The 14870-nt window shown below is 43.3% G+C and overlaps 1 protein-coding gene across 4 annotated transcripts in view; it reads left to right on the forward strand.

Annotated features, from left to right (window-relative positions):
- The window catches only part of SLC44A3 (solute carrier family 44 member 3), a 157699-nt gene extending 143153 nt beyond the window's left edge, over positions 1–14546 (forward strand). For 3 of the 4 annotated variants that reach the window (XM_073571389.1, XM_073571387.1, XM_073571388.1), the window contains 3 exons: positions 9724–9861; positions 10194–10430; positions 14437–14546. In XM_073571389.1, the coding sequence (XP_073427490.1) occupies positions 9724–9861; positions 10194–10430; positions 14437–14541 (480 nt within the window). In that variant the 3' untranslated portion in view covers positions 14542–14546. Of the gene's footprint in view, positions 1–9723; positions 9862–10193; positions 10431–10531; positions 10725–14436 lie in introns of all 4 variants that reach the window. The other variant, XR_012231418.1, reaches the window with a different exon arrangement.
- The last annotated feature ends 324 nt before the right edge of the window (positions 14547–14870 follow it).

A 14870-nucleotide genomic window follows, 5' to 3' on the forward strand; every position in this document is an offset into this window, starting at 1 on the left:
TGCACAGTACAGCTCCTAGGTGTTGTGTGGAAAACATGCAAATGGTTTTCATGGCAGTGTTCACACATACAAACACTCAAAGCTCAATGCTTAGTGAAAGCATTTACTTCCTATAGCAATACAAAAAAAGAAAAAAAAGTTGATGTTTGTTTTTACGCCAAAGGGATGGGCATTTTAGTCTTAGATTCCGCGCATTCCTCATTTATGGTGCAGAACACATTATTTACAGGTTACTTAACATCGTGTACACAATAAGTTTTAATCTTTTCTTTGAGATTATCGGGCGCTGATTTTCTCCCAAAATAATAAGTAGCAAGATATGACATGTAGCCTGTAGAGACGATGTAAACAAGATTTATCACCCAAAACTGCAAAAACCATGTCCAAGACACCACCTATATACTAGAGGCCCTTATTGTGTTATTTTCAGGTTTACCCTATTACCACTTTCTTTTTTTTCATTTTCAAATAATTTTGAATGCAATACACTTATAATATTCTGTAAAGTATCCAGTGATACAATCTTAAAGGGAGTCCAAGAGCTTGAAGCCTCATAGATGAGCAGTTGAGACGTACCTGTGTTGGGTCTTGCAGGTTGCATGACTGAGGAATCCAAGTTTTAATCACTTATGGCACTAGGGCAGCAAGTGGAGATTCCTTCATGTGAGGTGCCCTGGGCTCTCCTCATTGAATTCTTCTTCTTGTGAGGTGCCCTGGACACTCCTCATTGAATGCTCCTTCATGTGAGGTGCCCTGGGCTCTCCTCATTGAATGCTCCTTCATGTGAGGTGCCCTGGGCTCTCCTCATTGAATGCTCCTTCATGTGAGGTGCCCTGGGCTCTCCTCATTGAATGCTCCTTCATGTGAGGTGCCCTGGGCTCTCCTCATTGAATGCTCCTTCATGTGAGGTGCCCTGGGCTCTTCTCATTGAATGCTCCTTCATGTTAGGTGCCCTGGGCTCTTCTCATTGAGTGCTCCCCAAGGCCTCCACTCTGCACTTGAGTGACAACTGTAGCTGTCTTCTAATGTAATGCCTCAGCCGTCCATCAGAAAGGAAGGATTGAGGGACATTTAGTTTAGAAAGACTGGGACACTAAACATGAAGGAGCTGCGACCTGGGCATTGGAAAAAATAAATTAAAGTTGTATTGGAACCTACAAATTGCTCTCCGCATTACCTAAATAGTGGTGTCAGCAGTTTTGAGGAGTAAAAACTGAGGACAGACTTTGCTTAAAGGGGTTGTACACTAATGGTGTAATCAATTTAGAGCTCAGTAGAAAACAATGTAAACTCTCCTCCCGCAGTGAATGCTGCTGCTGTTCCCGGTTGGTGACGAGACGTTGTCATATGACCGCTCCAGACATTAGTATATAGTGGCAACTTTAAAGGGGCTGTCCACTACCTATCCATCAGATGAAGAGACATAAGGTGCGCACTCAGCGTTGGGTAGAGAGGGGTGCAGGCTGACCTGGAGAATCCAAATTAAGTCAAATAGCCGGAGCTCAGCCGCACTCGCATTGAGAAATTTTTAAATGACTGATTGTATTGTTTATTTACAGTACAATGTTTCACCAAAGTGCTGCGCAGTACATCCTATCTTTGGGATTAAAGCGACGTTTGAAAAGACCCGTGCCGGGTCGAAAGGTAAATACGAGTTATCGCTTTATATTCTTCTACCCAGCATTTTGGTGAAATGTAAATGAATACGAGAAATCATTTAAAGGGAAGGTGCCGTGTTTTCATAATTTAATGTAAAAAAGAAAATAGTATAAAAAGATATTGTCCCCTAAGCTTGACTCAGTGGTGTGTATGGTTTGTTTTTTGTACAGTATTAATGCAGCCACTGGGGGCTGCCATCTTACCTCTCTGGCTGCTGAACGACACTTTCCATGCTTATTTACGGCAGTCCCTGGGCATAAGACATAACAGTCGGCTCCCGACCCTATCTCTTGCATTGCAGCAGCATCAGGAGTGAACTGGGCACGCCTCTGTGGGCAGCTCAATTCACAGCTGTAGGTGTGGCCAGGCACCATGTTATTAGAGCTCAGTGCGTTCCTTTTAGCTCCATTTACACTCTATTACAAGCCCTGGATGTTGTACTGTTCCAGCATAACGGCTTGGATGTTCACTCTGCACATACCAGCTGCAGGAGAGGAACCAGGACGAGCTGCTGGAGACCGAGCTGCTCTTTCCAAAACACCCGACCAGCTGCTGCCCCGCTCTTGCAAAACATAGGAGGAGCTGCTCCCTGCTCTTTCAAAACACTTGGCCATCTGCTGGACATCTAATCCTATCCTGTGTGATACAGACTGCTGATCCATGTATCTAATCCTATCCTGTGTGATAGTCTGCTGATCTGTGTATCTAATCCTATACTGTGTGAAACTGTCTGCTGAGCCGTGTATCTAATTCTATCCTGTGTGATAGTCTGCTGATCCGTGTATCTAATCCTATCGTGTGATAGTCTGCTGATCCGTGTATCTAATCCTATCCTGTGTGATACTGACTGCTGATCCGTGTATCTAATCCTATCCCGTGTGATACTGACTGCTGAGTCGTGTATCTAATCCTATCCCGTGTGATACTGCTCTCCTGAAATACTCTGTGCTGCTGTCACCCTGCTGGATTTATGTGTGAACTACATGGTGGTATTATGTATGATCTATATGGCGGCATTATGTGTGAAGTATATGGCGCTATTATGTGAGAACACTATGGCAGTATTATCTGCTAAAAGGGGACCCATTCTAGGGTGGTTCTGACTGAGCACCTGCACACGGGTCAGGGGTAATAGTTAGGTGCAGTCAGGGGAGGGCTGGTGAGGCAGCTGAAGAGAGGGGTCTCATTTTTATCACTACTGAATGGCTACATTTCCCCCATCCTGCTTCCCAGCGTCACCCCAGACTGTGCCTATTGCCTCGCTTTCACACATCGTCAGGACAGGATCTGAGGAGGGGAATGGGGTCTTTGCGTGCAAAGTCTGGATCAGAACAGGCCATCAATCAGCAGAAATGTTTCCTGGATTTCTGTGGTGCTGTCACCCTGCTCCTCCCCATATATCTCCCTCTGTGCCCACCATAGACCAGCACACTGCTCTCCTGAAATACTCTGTGCTGCTGTCACCCTGCTCCCAGAATCCTTGCTGCCTGCCATGCTCAGTGACCAAAGACCCCATTCCTCTCCTCAGATCCTGTCCTGGCGATGTGTGAAAGCAAGGCGACAGGAGCCTGATGTATGGTGGAAGGAGTAGGGTGACAGCAGCACAGATTATTTTAGGAGTGCAGTTTGCTGGTCTATGGGGGGCACCCTGTTCGGAGCCAGGGATTGTACATAGAGCGCTGTGTTTTATACACATGGATGGACTGTCTGCTCCACAGAAATCCAGGACACATTTCTGCTGATTGATGGCCTGTTCTGATCCAGACTTTGCATGCAAAGACAGTCAGTAACTTTGCAGGCCCCATCAAAATGGCTGCTCACTGTGTTCCTAGATGTCATCCTCTCTTTTAACTTAGCAAACAGGCAGAAGGGGAGGAGAGGAGTGACATCACACCCATGTCAGCAGATTATGCCCATAATTACTGCAGGGCAGTAATGTGAGCTAGTTGTACACTAGGTTTTTGTGCCAAATTTCAGTAGCTGCTCCCCCTAGTGTTAACAAGTGGGAATGCCAAACTTTTTAAAATTATTTTTCATATTTTGCAAAATTAAAAACAAATGATGTTTTTTAAGAAAATGTAAACATTCTTTACATTTTTTTTCAATTGCTGAAAAAACTTTTTGGATGGCACCTTCCCTTTAAGGAATTCTCCATGCGAGTGCTGCTGATTTCCTGCTATTTATCCATCAGATGGGAAATCATGATAAGACCGATTGCGATGCCTGGTGTTGATAACCGAGGCTAAGGATAGGTCAATATGGCATCACGGTGGCCCAGCGGTCAGCACTGTTGCTTTACAGCGCTAGGGTCCTGGGTTCAAATCCAACCAAGGGACAACATCGGTAAGGAGTTTTGTATATTCTCCCCGTGTTTGCGTGGGTTTCCTCAGGGATCTCTGGTTTTCTTCCAAGACATACTGATGGGGAGTCTAGACTGTGAGCACCATTGGGGACAGTGATGATATTGTATGTAAAGCGCTGGGGAATATGACAGCTCTATTTAAGCAATGCATAATAAAATAATATAAAAGTAGTGGACGACCCCTTTAAGCTACACAAAACCCTAAATAATTCTTTATAAATTCAGTCCATAACGCACTTCAGTAGAATTTTCAGGTGATCTTTTATCTGTCACCAGAATTCTCAATACAGCCTGCATGCACTAGTAAAGAGACCTCTCAGACTTGGTAAAGGCTGGTGTGCTTATTTTGAAAATTTGTCAGAATAGCTGTATAATGCTTTCTCTTAAGTGCTCCCTCTTCATATTAAAATGCTAACTTTTTTATTAATCTATTTCTAGCTGGACTCATAAAATGTTCATTTTACAGAAAACTTGTCATACGTTTCTGCTGCCTGAGCCGAGGGCAGCGTTATTGCAGCTGTATGTTTTACTGAAACGCTCCAGTATTTCGTACAAATCATACACTGCTGCAGTAGCACAGCCAGACTGGTTCAGGCAGCATGAATAAGGGGATTATACAGTCATGGCCAAAAGTTTTGAGAATGACACAAATATTATATTTTCACATGATCTGCTGCCCTCTGGTTTTTATGTGTGTTTGTCAGATGTTTTTATCACATACAGAAATATAATTGCAATCATATTATGAGTAACAAAAGGTTATATTGACAGTTAGAATGAGTTAATGCAGCAAGTCAATATTTGCAGTGTTGACCCTTCTTCTTGAGGACCTCAGCAATTCTCCCTGGGATGCTCTCAATCAACTTCTGGATCGAATCCTGACTGATAGCAGTCCATTCTTGCAAAATCAATGCTTTTATTTTGTCTGAATTTGAAGGTTTTTGTTTGTCCACCCGTCTCTTGATGATTGACCACAAGTTCTCAATGGGATTAAGATCTGGGGAGTTTCCAGGCCATGGTCCCAAAATCTCTGTTTTGTTCCCTGAGCCATTTAGTTATCACCTTTGCTTTATGGCAAGGTGCTCCATCATGTTGAAAAAGGCATTGTTGATCGCCAAACTGCTCTTGGACGGTTGGGAGAAGTTGCTCTTGGAGGACATTCTGGTACCATTCTTTATTCATGGCTGTGTTTTTAGGCAAGACTGAGAGAGAGCCCATTCCCTTGGCTGAGAAGCAACCCCACACATGAATAGTTTCAGGATGCTTGACAGGTGGCATGAGACAAGACTGGTGGTAGCGCTCACCTGGTCTTCTCTGAATAAGCCGTTTTCCAGATGTCCCAAACAATCGAAAAGGGGATTCATCAGAGAAAATGACTTTACACCAGTCCTCAGCAGTCCACTCCCTGTACCTCTTGCAGAATATCAGTCTGTCCATGATGTTTTTTTCTGGAGAGAAGTGGCTTCTTTGCTGCCCTCCTTGAGACCAGGCCTTGCTCCAAGAGTCTCCGCCTCACAGTGCGTGCAGATGCACTCACACCTGCCTGCTGCCATTCCTGAGCAAGCTCTGCACTGCTGGTAGCCCGATCCCGCAGCTGAAACACTTTTAAGAGACGGTCCTGGCGCTTGCTGGTCTTTCTTGGGCGCCCTGGAGCCTTTTTGGCAACAAGGGAACCTCTCTCCTTGAAGTTCTTGATGATGCGATAGATTGTTGACTGAGGTGCAATCTTTCTAGCTGCGATACTCTTCCCTGTTAGGCCATTTTTGTGCAGTGCAATGATGACTGCACGTGTTTCTTTAGAGATAACCATGGTTAACAGAAGAGAAACGATGCCAAGCACCAGCCTCCTTTTAAAGTGTCCAGTGGTGTCATTCTTACTTAATCATGACAGATTGATCTCCAGCCCTGTCCTCATCAACACCCACACCTGTGTTAATGGAGCAATCACTGAAACGATGTTAGCTGGTCCTTTTAAGGCAGGGCTGCAATGATGTTGAAATGTGTTTTGGGGGATAAAGTTAATTTTCTAGGCAAATATTGACTTTGCAAGTAATTGCTGTTAAGCTGATCACTCTTTATAACATTCTGGAGTATATGCAAATTGCCATTAGAAAAAATGAAGCAGTAGACTTTGTAAAAATTAATATTTGTGTCATTCTCAAAACTTTTGGCCATGACTGTACAGCGATTCTGGTGTTTCAAAGTAAGTACATCAGCTCCATCAGGTCTAATATATAGTTGACAAAGTGCAGTTTGTATCATTAAATCTGGTAATAGATCCATTTTTAAATCTCCGTGAGGATGGAGGATCTTCTGGTCATCCATTCTTTCATTTCTACCAGAGGAAAGGAAAATGGTGCCAAGAATGGACTATATAGTGTAGGATCAATGGTTGTGTGGACTAATTTCAGTAAAGGGCAGGAATTGCACTTTTTAGTGCTGGTGATTTTGTCTGGGACTGATACTCTGTTGCATTGGCCCACAGAGGAGTGATGCAGAGTTCATGTGTCGGTTCTTCTGCTGCTTATAGAGATTATCACAGTGCAGCATATTTACATAGGATCTCATATTCCTGGGAACAGTCGGCCATTGTCACCCTGCCGGTTTCTCCTGGTAAATGCACTTGTAACATTAAGAATTCGGGCTGATTTACTCTATAAAGAATCAGAGACGGCTTCATCTATTGATCAGTAATCTCTGCAAATACCCGCCAGTCCCAGGAGACCTTCCCGTCTGTTCTGTGCGCCCCGGAGTAGGACTAATAGCGCTTGTAATCTCCGTAAACAGGACTTTTAGCCAACAGTAACAATGCACCAATCGCTCCTCTGTGATGTGAAGCCAGGTGTTTTGAGATCCGAGTATTTTTTTAACCTGTTCTTAGAAGGTCTGTGTTGGACTGACAAGGTGAGACCCTGCTGAGGGCTCAGGGGATGGGGAGATTACTTGCACTGTTCGTTCTCAATCGGCTTACCGTGGATGATATAACCTGTGCGTGTCATGGTAAGGAATGTTCACTATGCAGATACACAGACAGAAGAGGCCCCTGTGCCTGAATAGTATATGGGCCCTTTGTAGTCCAATAGCGAATACGGTATATCACAAAGCTCTGCAGCCTGACAAATTGTCTTTTACAAATAAAATATATTAATCTCCTCCCGATTACTTCCATTTTTGGCTGGCAGGCGACTGGTGCATGGCATAGTTATGGAACGGGGCATCCCCTGGTTTGGATTGCAGACAGAACAGTGGGGGGAGGATCCTGCTGCAGCTAGTGTCTTATAGCCAGATTTAGGTTTGTGAGTAGGAATAGAGGGGGAATTACCGTAATCTGCCAAGACACATAGAAGAAGTATTTTGTATACTTTTTTTTTTTACGGTTTTGATTACGATTCATTATAGAATAGAAGCAAAGGAGAAGACAATATTATAGGGAGCAATTCTACTTTGTTATACTGTTCACTACATTTAGCTTTCCTTTGATAAATGTGAACTTTTTTTTCTTTTATCTCTTCTTTTTAAGGAAGTACTCGTACGGCTGCAATAAAATGTCTGCTCCTTCACGTTTCTATTAGTTAATATAGTGTGACTGACCTCTGATCGTTCTCGTATTACAATGTTTTCCCAAACATTTAAATACTGTGACCATCAAAAACACATTTCCATCATAACCAGTAAAATTTTCATTCGCTGTAAGCAAAACCACATGCGGTATTGAGAATGAATATTACACATTTTTCCCATGTCCTTGCGCTGAACTAAAATGGATGCATTCTATTCCAGATTGACAGAAACTGATTTAATACCACCGTGCATGACTTAAAGGGAATGTGATGGGTGATTCATGCTGCCTGAACTATGGGCATCATGAATCAATGCTGCCTCTTATATTGCAGCCCTGCATGCTGGTGAGATCTGCCTGTGTGGCAGCTCACTAGCGACCACTTAGCGATGCACCAGCGATCCATGTCATTGTCGGGATCACTGGTGCATCGCTACGTGTAACAGTACCCTTACTCTGAAACGCTGACGGAGGCCGGTCCCTTTTTGGATTTTCTCTGGCCCCGCTGATGCGGTTTGCATGGATAGAACTTGGACCAACTATGTGATCGTGTGAACCTGGCCTTGGGTACCTGCCTTTAGACTAGCTATCTGAAACAGTCACTGGCCTTTTAAAGCATGTGGTCTCTGGGGAATAAAAGCACTACATCGCATCAGATTAAAAGATACACTGCTACAATACTGCCGCAGCCTGTGTCTGATTCACACGTCCAGGGGTTCAGGTGGCATGACTCCTGACAGGTTCCTGTTAGAACTCTGTGGGTGCAAATGTACATACAGCGGGGAAAACAAGTATTTGATGCACTGCCGATTGCCGATGTTGCAAGTTTTCCCACTTACAAAGAATGGCGAGATCTTGTCATTTTTATCGTAGGTACACTTCAATCATGAGAGACAGAATCTAAAAATAAAAAAAACAGAAAATCACATTGTATGATTTTTAAATAAATAAATTGCATGAAATAAGTATTTGATCACCTACCAACCAGCAAGAATTCTGGCTCTCACAGATCGGTTTGGTTGTTTTTTTTTAAGAAGCCTCCTACTCTGCCCTCATTACCTGTACTAATTGCACCTGTTTGAACTCATTACCTGTATAAAAGACACCTGTCCACACACTCAATCACACTCCAACCTCTTCACCATGGCCAAGACCAAAGAGCTGTTTAAGGACACCAGGGACAAAATTGTAGACCTGAATGAGGCTGGGATGGGCTACAGGACACCTAGGCAAATAGCTTGGTGAGAAGACAACTGTTGGCAGAGTTATTAGAATATGGAAGAAACACAAGGTGACTGACAATCTCCCTCTGTCTGGGGCTTCATGCAAGATCTCGCCTTGAGGGGGGCTAAGGATGATTCTGATAAAGGTCAGGGATCAGCACAGAACTACATGGTGGGACCTGGTCAATATGACCTGAAGAGAGATGGGACCACAGTCTCAAACATTACCGTTAGTAACACACTGCGCCATCATAGATTAAAATCCTGCAGGGCACGGAAGGTTCCCCTGCTCACGCTCATGCATCACAAGATTTTGGCCAACAACCTCCTTCCCTCAGTAAGAGCATTGACGATGGGTTGTGGCTGGGTCTTCCATCATGACCTGCTGAAGCACACAGTCAGGGCAACTAAGGAGTGGCTCTGTAAGAAGCTCTTCAAAGTCCATGAGATGCCTAGTCAGTATGCAGACCTGAACCCAATAGAAAATCTTTGGAGGGAGCAAAAACAATGTTGACCAGCAACAGCTCCGAAACCTGAAAGATCTTGAGAAGATCTGTATGGAGGAGGGGGCCAAAATCCCTGCTGCAGTGTGTGCAAACTTGGTCAAGAACTATAGGAAACAGCTGACCTCTGTAATTACAAAGGTTTCTGTACCAAATATTAAGTTCTGTTTTTCTATTGTATCAAATTCTTATTTCATGCAATAAAATGCCAACTAATTATGTAAAAATCATTCAACGTGATTTTCTGGATCTTATTTGAGAATCTGGCGCATGAGCTAGAAGAGGGTTAATACTGGAACTCCAGTGTTTTATGACGATGGTGTGACAGGCTGGGGTTACTCAAACAGATCGGCTATGTTTATATTCCCTGTTGAGAAAATTTCAAATTAAATCCCTCTTGATCTCTCCCACTTCTAGAATGCTTACACGGCGACAATAATTAATGGAACGTCACTATGCACATCTGCAAAAGAAGCCTTCACTCTCATGGAGAAGAGCCCCCCTTCCGTGGCATTTCTGAAATCATCTGGGGTGTTTATTATTTTTCTAGGAAAGGTAATTATATTCCATTTTTATCAGCATATAAAAAGTAGAATGTTTGTACCTTTTCTTATTTCACCTGCCAGAGTCCTTTAAAAAAATATTCTGCATGGCTGGATAACCACTTTAATGTAAACTGGTTTAAGTTCCAGGTTTTGAGGGCAATTTAGCAATGATTTAATTCCTATGATGGGACAGAAGAATATACATCATTATTTCCATGATGTTTAACAATGGTGGATGAACGTAATAAATATTCCTAATACAATACCTGTTATCATCATGTATAAACATGGACATCTGTTTCCTCTGTCGTGCCTGACCCAATGTGTTACTCTTCCTTTTAGGTTTTTGTTGTGTGTTTCACTGTGTTTGGAGGACTAATGGCTTTCAACTATCATCGGGAATTACACGTGTGGGTCATACCATTGCTCTTGGTTGCCTTCTTTGCCTATTTGGTTGCCCACAGCTTCTTGTCTTTGTTTGAGACAGTTGTACATAGTTTACTCCTTTGTTATGCAATAGACATGGAGACCAACGATGGCTCGTCTGAGAAGCCATATTTTATGGATCAAGATCTCATGGTGAGTGTCTTAGCTGTATGTGTACAGTACTGGTCAGAGGTTTTGACACATCTATTCATGTAATGGTTTTCCTTGTTCTTATTGGAATGTGCACATTTTAGATTCAGACTGAAGTCTGCAAACCACAAAGGAACACATATGGAAGCAAGGAGTAAAGAAACCTTTGTGAAACAAGTCTGAATGTGCCAAACCCTAGATTCCTCAAAGTAACCCTTTATTCTAATGACAGCTTTACAACACATTGGGTTTCAAGCTTCATCAGGGGAGTCGCCTGGAACTGTTTCCAATGAAGAGGTATGCCTCTTCACGAGTTCACTTTAGGAATCACTTGCCTTAAAGTGCTTGCGACCATCAGGTGTGTTTTGCAGAGGCAGTGTTGGTACACAGCTCCATACAGTGCTGAGCCCTATTCCACAACTGTCATAAGCTGGAGTATAAAAATATAATTAAATAATGGGCTTCCAAAAGTGCTGCCACTGATGGAGGGGGGAGAGTTATTTTCTTTTAAAAATTATTTTTATTGGGCTACGCACTACTGAGCCAGTTCAGCTTCTTCATCTGGCTAATACCTGATATCTGCAGCCATGGAGGATTAAGTAGTAGTCACTCACCTTAACCTACTACTATCTGCTGATACACACAAGGAGCGCCACTTGTTTTGTTACAAGTTGGAGTATAGCAAGAACAGATCAATTCAGTTAAGAGACAGTCCATCATTAATTTCAGACATGAAGGTCAATCAGTCCGGAAAATTGCTAGAACCTTATAGGTATTCTCAATTGCAGTTATACAAACAATCCCTATGATTAAACTGGCTCTCATAAGGACCCTCCAGAAAAGGAAAACCAAGAATTGATCTCTGCTGTAGAGGATAAGTTCATCAAACTTAGAAACTGCAAATTGAATTGACAGCTCCTCACATAGTAGCCCTCATAAATTATGGACATATATCAAGTAGCAGACATATCTCAACATCAGTTATCCAGAGTAAACTTTGAGAAGTAAGACTTTATGCTCTAATTGCAGCAATTGGTGGACATCTCTTTGGTGGTTCTAATGAATTAACATGTAAGACTTTTGGTACCAACCACAATGTGTTTTCTGACTGATGGAAAAGGTGGATGGGTGGTTTCTACATGTGTAGTGCCTACCATGAGATATGGAGGCGTAGGTGTGAGGGTGCTGTTGATTTTTTCCAAATTCAAGGCACACTTAGCCATCTTGACTACCCCTGCATTCTGCATTGACATGCCATCCCATTTGGCTTTCCATCACGTGTTGCAACAGAAAATATCATGGAACTGTGTTTGGGTCAAAGTGACCAAGGATAAGGATAAAGTGCTGCATCAGATAACATCACTAAACGATCACCCGACCTCAACTCAATTGAAATGGTTTGGAATGAGTTGGACAAAGCAGTCAACAAGTGATCGCAACTATGGGAACTTCTTTAAAGGGCCCTTTACACATAGCGATATCGCTGCTGCGTCACCGATTTTGTGACGCAGCAGCGATATCACTAGCGATATCGCTACATGTGATACTCACCTCTGACCAGCTCCCCCGCTGGCTATCGCTGATCGCGCGAGATCGGCCTGGTCCATTTCTCGTCGTCGGCTTCCTGCTGGAGCTGACAAGCGAGCCATGGACGCAAGCGGAAGACGGTCACCCTCGCCGCGTGTGACAGTAAGTATAGACCGCCGACCGCTGCTGCATCGCTGGTGACATCTGCCTGTTTGGCAGCTCACTAGCGACCATTTAGCGATGCGCCAGCGATCCTGACCGGGTCATATCGTGGTCGGGATCGCTGGTGCATCGCTAAATGTAACGGGGTCCTAAGGCTGTTGGAAAGCCATTCCAGGTGAATACCTGATGAAGATATTTCAGAGTGTCAAGTGGGGTGTAAAGCTGTTATCAACAATAGCCATTGAAAAGTGTGACATTGCTGTGCTCTTCCTCTCCCATGAATCTAATATTGATTTATCCTAAATACCCCCTCCCCCTGTCCATACACAATAAGTAGTGGTCAGCCAAACAATGCTTCAGGCAAAATCTGTCCCGACTCTTGCATGCAGGAGAGTCCTTCCTTTGCCTGTTATCTCTGTTAGAGCCTCTGCCAGACTCTTCTAGTGGTGGCTTTATCTCGTCAAGAACAATAGGATAGGCAGTCCAAAATCAGAATTGCTGCCTCCTGCTCTCCCAAATCCTCTTTCAGAGGGAGAGTCAGCCCCCATACACATTAGATGGTTGGTTGAGCCCACGATATAGACAACTCCGCTGCCGTTTGTCTTTGTATGGGAACCTTAAGGATAGGTGACCAGGAAAGATGTGACAACTTATGATAGGAGCGGGTGCAAAACCTTGAAGCAAGTGCTAGTATCAGTGAATGTGCTTGTTAGACTATTGCTGACCGTGCAATTATCCCTTCCTATTTTTATAGTATTATCGGACATCATAGTTTTAAGTTGAGATGGGTTGTTATTGTTACTGTGATTCGGAATGTCTTAATTTTTTTTTGACTCTCATGACAACCACTGCCTCTGCACGTTCCTCCTTCTCATGGAAGCCATGTATGGATCCAAGTGCTTGCATATATGCTCGGAACTATCACTAGTCTGTCCAGGTATCACTTAGACATTGACGTTGATGGTGGCCTTGCTCCACTGAACTCCCTGATCCAGAATACGATGTCATGAGAACCTCCGAGAAACAACTGCAGTTAATTGTCTTATTTGTTCAGGTGAAGGCTGCCATTATTCATCTCATGTTTATGTATGGATCGAACATATTTCAGAAAGATATTTAGGGATGAGTTCCTGCTGCTAGCACGTTCCCAGTCTAATACAGAAGGTGAAATGGATACACCTCAGTGTTTGGATAAGTCATCGAATAGTCAACGCCAAACCACAGCCCCAGTCTAATAGTTATTAGACGATGCCAAGGAGCATTATACTCATGGTTACGGTACTTCAGTGCACGGTCTGTTTCATCTGTACTAAAGGTGACTTTGTGCAAAGCATCTCTGTTATACGCTGGGTTATAATGAACGCTCCAGTTTACACTGATTTATTTAAGTGGTCACTGTCGATTAAAACAAACTTTGCATATATCAATAGTACAAACTACACTGCTCAGCACTTACAATGTCCTCCATGCTGCTTGTGAATATGTAGAAACAGGAGAGCAAGAACCTCTTATGTCTCTGTGTGTGCTATGTATGGGAGACCGAATAGTAGCCAATCTCCACTAGCTCAGAGGCAACTAAAAAAAAAACAACAAAAAACCGCCTATAGAGGGGAAAACGGGTGAAAATGACCAGAAATCTCCTTAATCTTCATGCGCACACAATGCCATGGAGGTTGTGGGATGCCACCATGAATGCTGGGGAACCTTAATCTAGAAGATTGGATGCAACTCCTGATGAAGGGTCAAGTCCTTTATAGGCTGCGAACAGTTTTCATAGGACTGTCAGGGTATGTGCACACGCTGCGGATTCTGCTGCGTTTCCGCAGCGTTTTTGGCTCTGCAGAAACGCAGCAGATTTTGCTGCGTTGTACAGTACCTTTATTTCCTATGGAAATAAAAAAAAAGCTGTGCACATGCTGCGTTTTTTTCCGCGCGGTTTTGCTGCGGTTTACAATCCGCAGCATGTCAATTGTTTGGTGCAGAAACGCTGCGGTTTTACACCTCATCCATTATGAGGTGTAAAACCGCAGAAAAAACGCAGATAATCCGCAGAAAAACCGCAGCACTTTGTCCTGCGGATTTCCTGCGGTTTTCTCTACAAAATCCGCAGAGACTAAAAACTACGTGGGAACATACCCTCACAAAAATATCTATAGCAAATCTGCCAGATATGAATATTCTCAATGCAGATGAGACATTTGATAGATCCACAGGATGTGTAATATAGGAATGTCCTTTAAGTCCTGTTTGTTTTTCTTTTTCTTCTCCCCATTTTATCTCTCTGTTCGACATACAGTGATGTCATGTTTCTATCTTGCAGAAATTAATTAATCAAAGCAACAGTGATCCGGAGATGTTAAAAAACCGACCAGTGCAGAACGGGGAGGACGGCACAGAACTACGTCCGATTGCGAGAGCAGACTAAACATGCCCCATGCTAGATTATCCAAGGTCATAACAAACTTGTCAGAGCAAAAAGCACGTACTGAGCGGCTCCGAGACTGAAGTTACTGGTTCAAGGTAGTAATGGATTTTCATAACATGACGGCAATCCACAATACTTTAATTTGCTTTACGTTCCGAGCAGAGACGGGAGACCTGTGTCCAGCATTTCTGAGCTCCTGGGGTATGACACATACATAGGATGCATTATGGAGACAGCACATGTATTCTTATATGTGAACATACACTGTGTAACTACTCACATTTTTTTTTTACAAATTATTTTATTTTTTATACTCTCCCCTCTGCAAC

Source organism: Dendrobates tinctorius, unplaced genomic scaffold, assembly GCF_039654945.1.
Source record: "Dendrobates tinctorius isolate UK_male_01 unplaced genomic scaffold, ASM3965494v1 ptg000029l, whole genome shotgun sequence".
Classification (NCBI taxonomy): domain Eukaryota; kingdom Metazoa; phylum Chordata; class Amphibia; order Anura; family Dendrobatidae; genus Dendrobates; species Dendrobates tinctorius.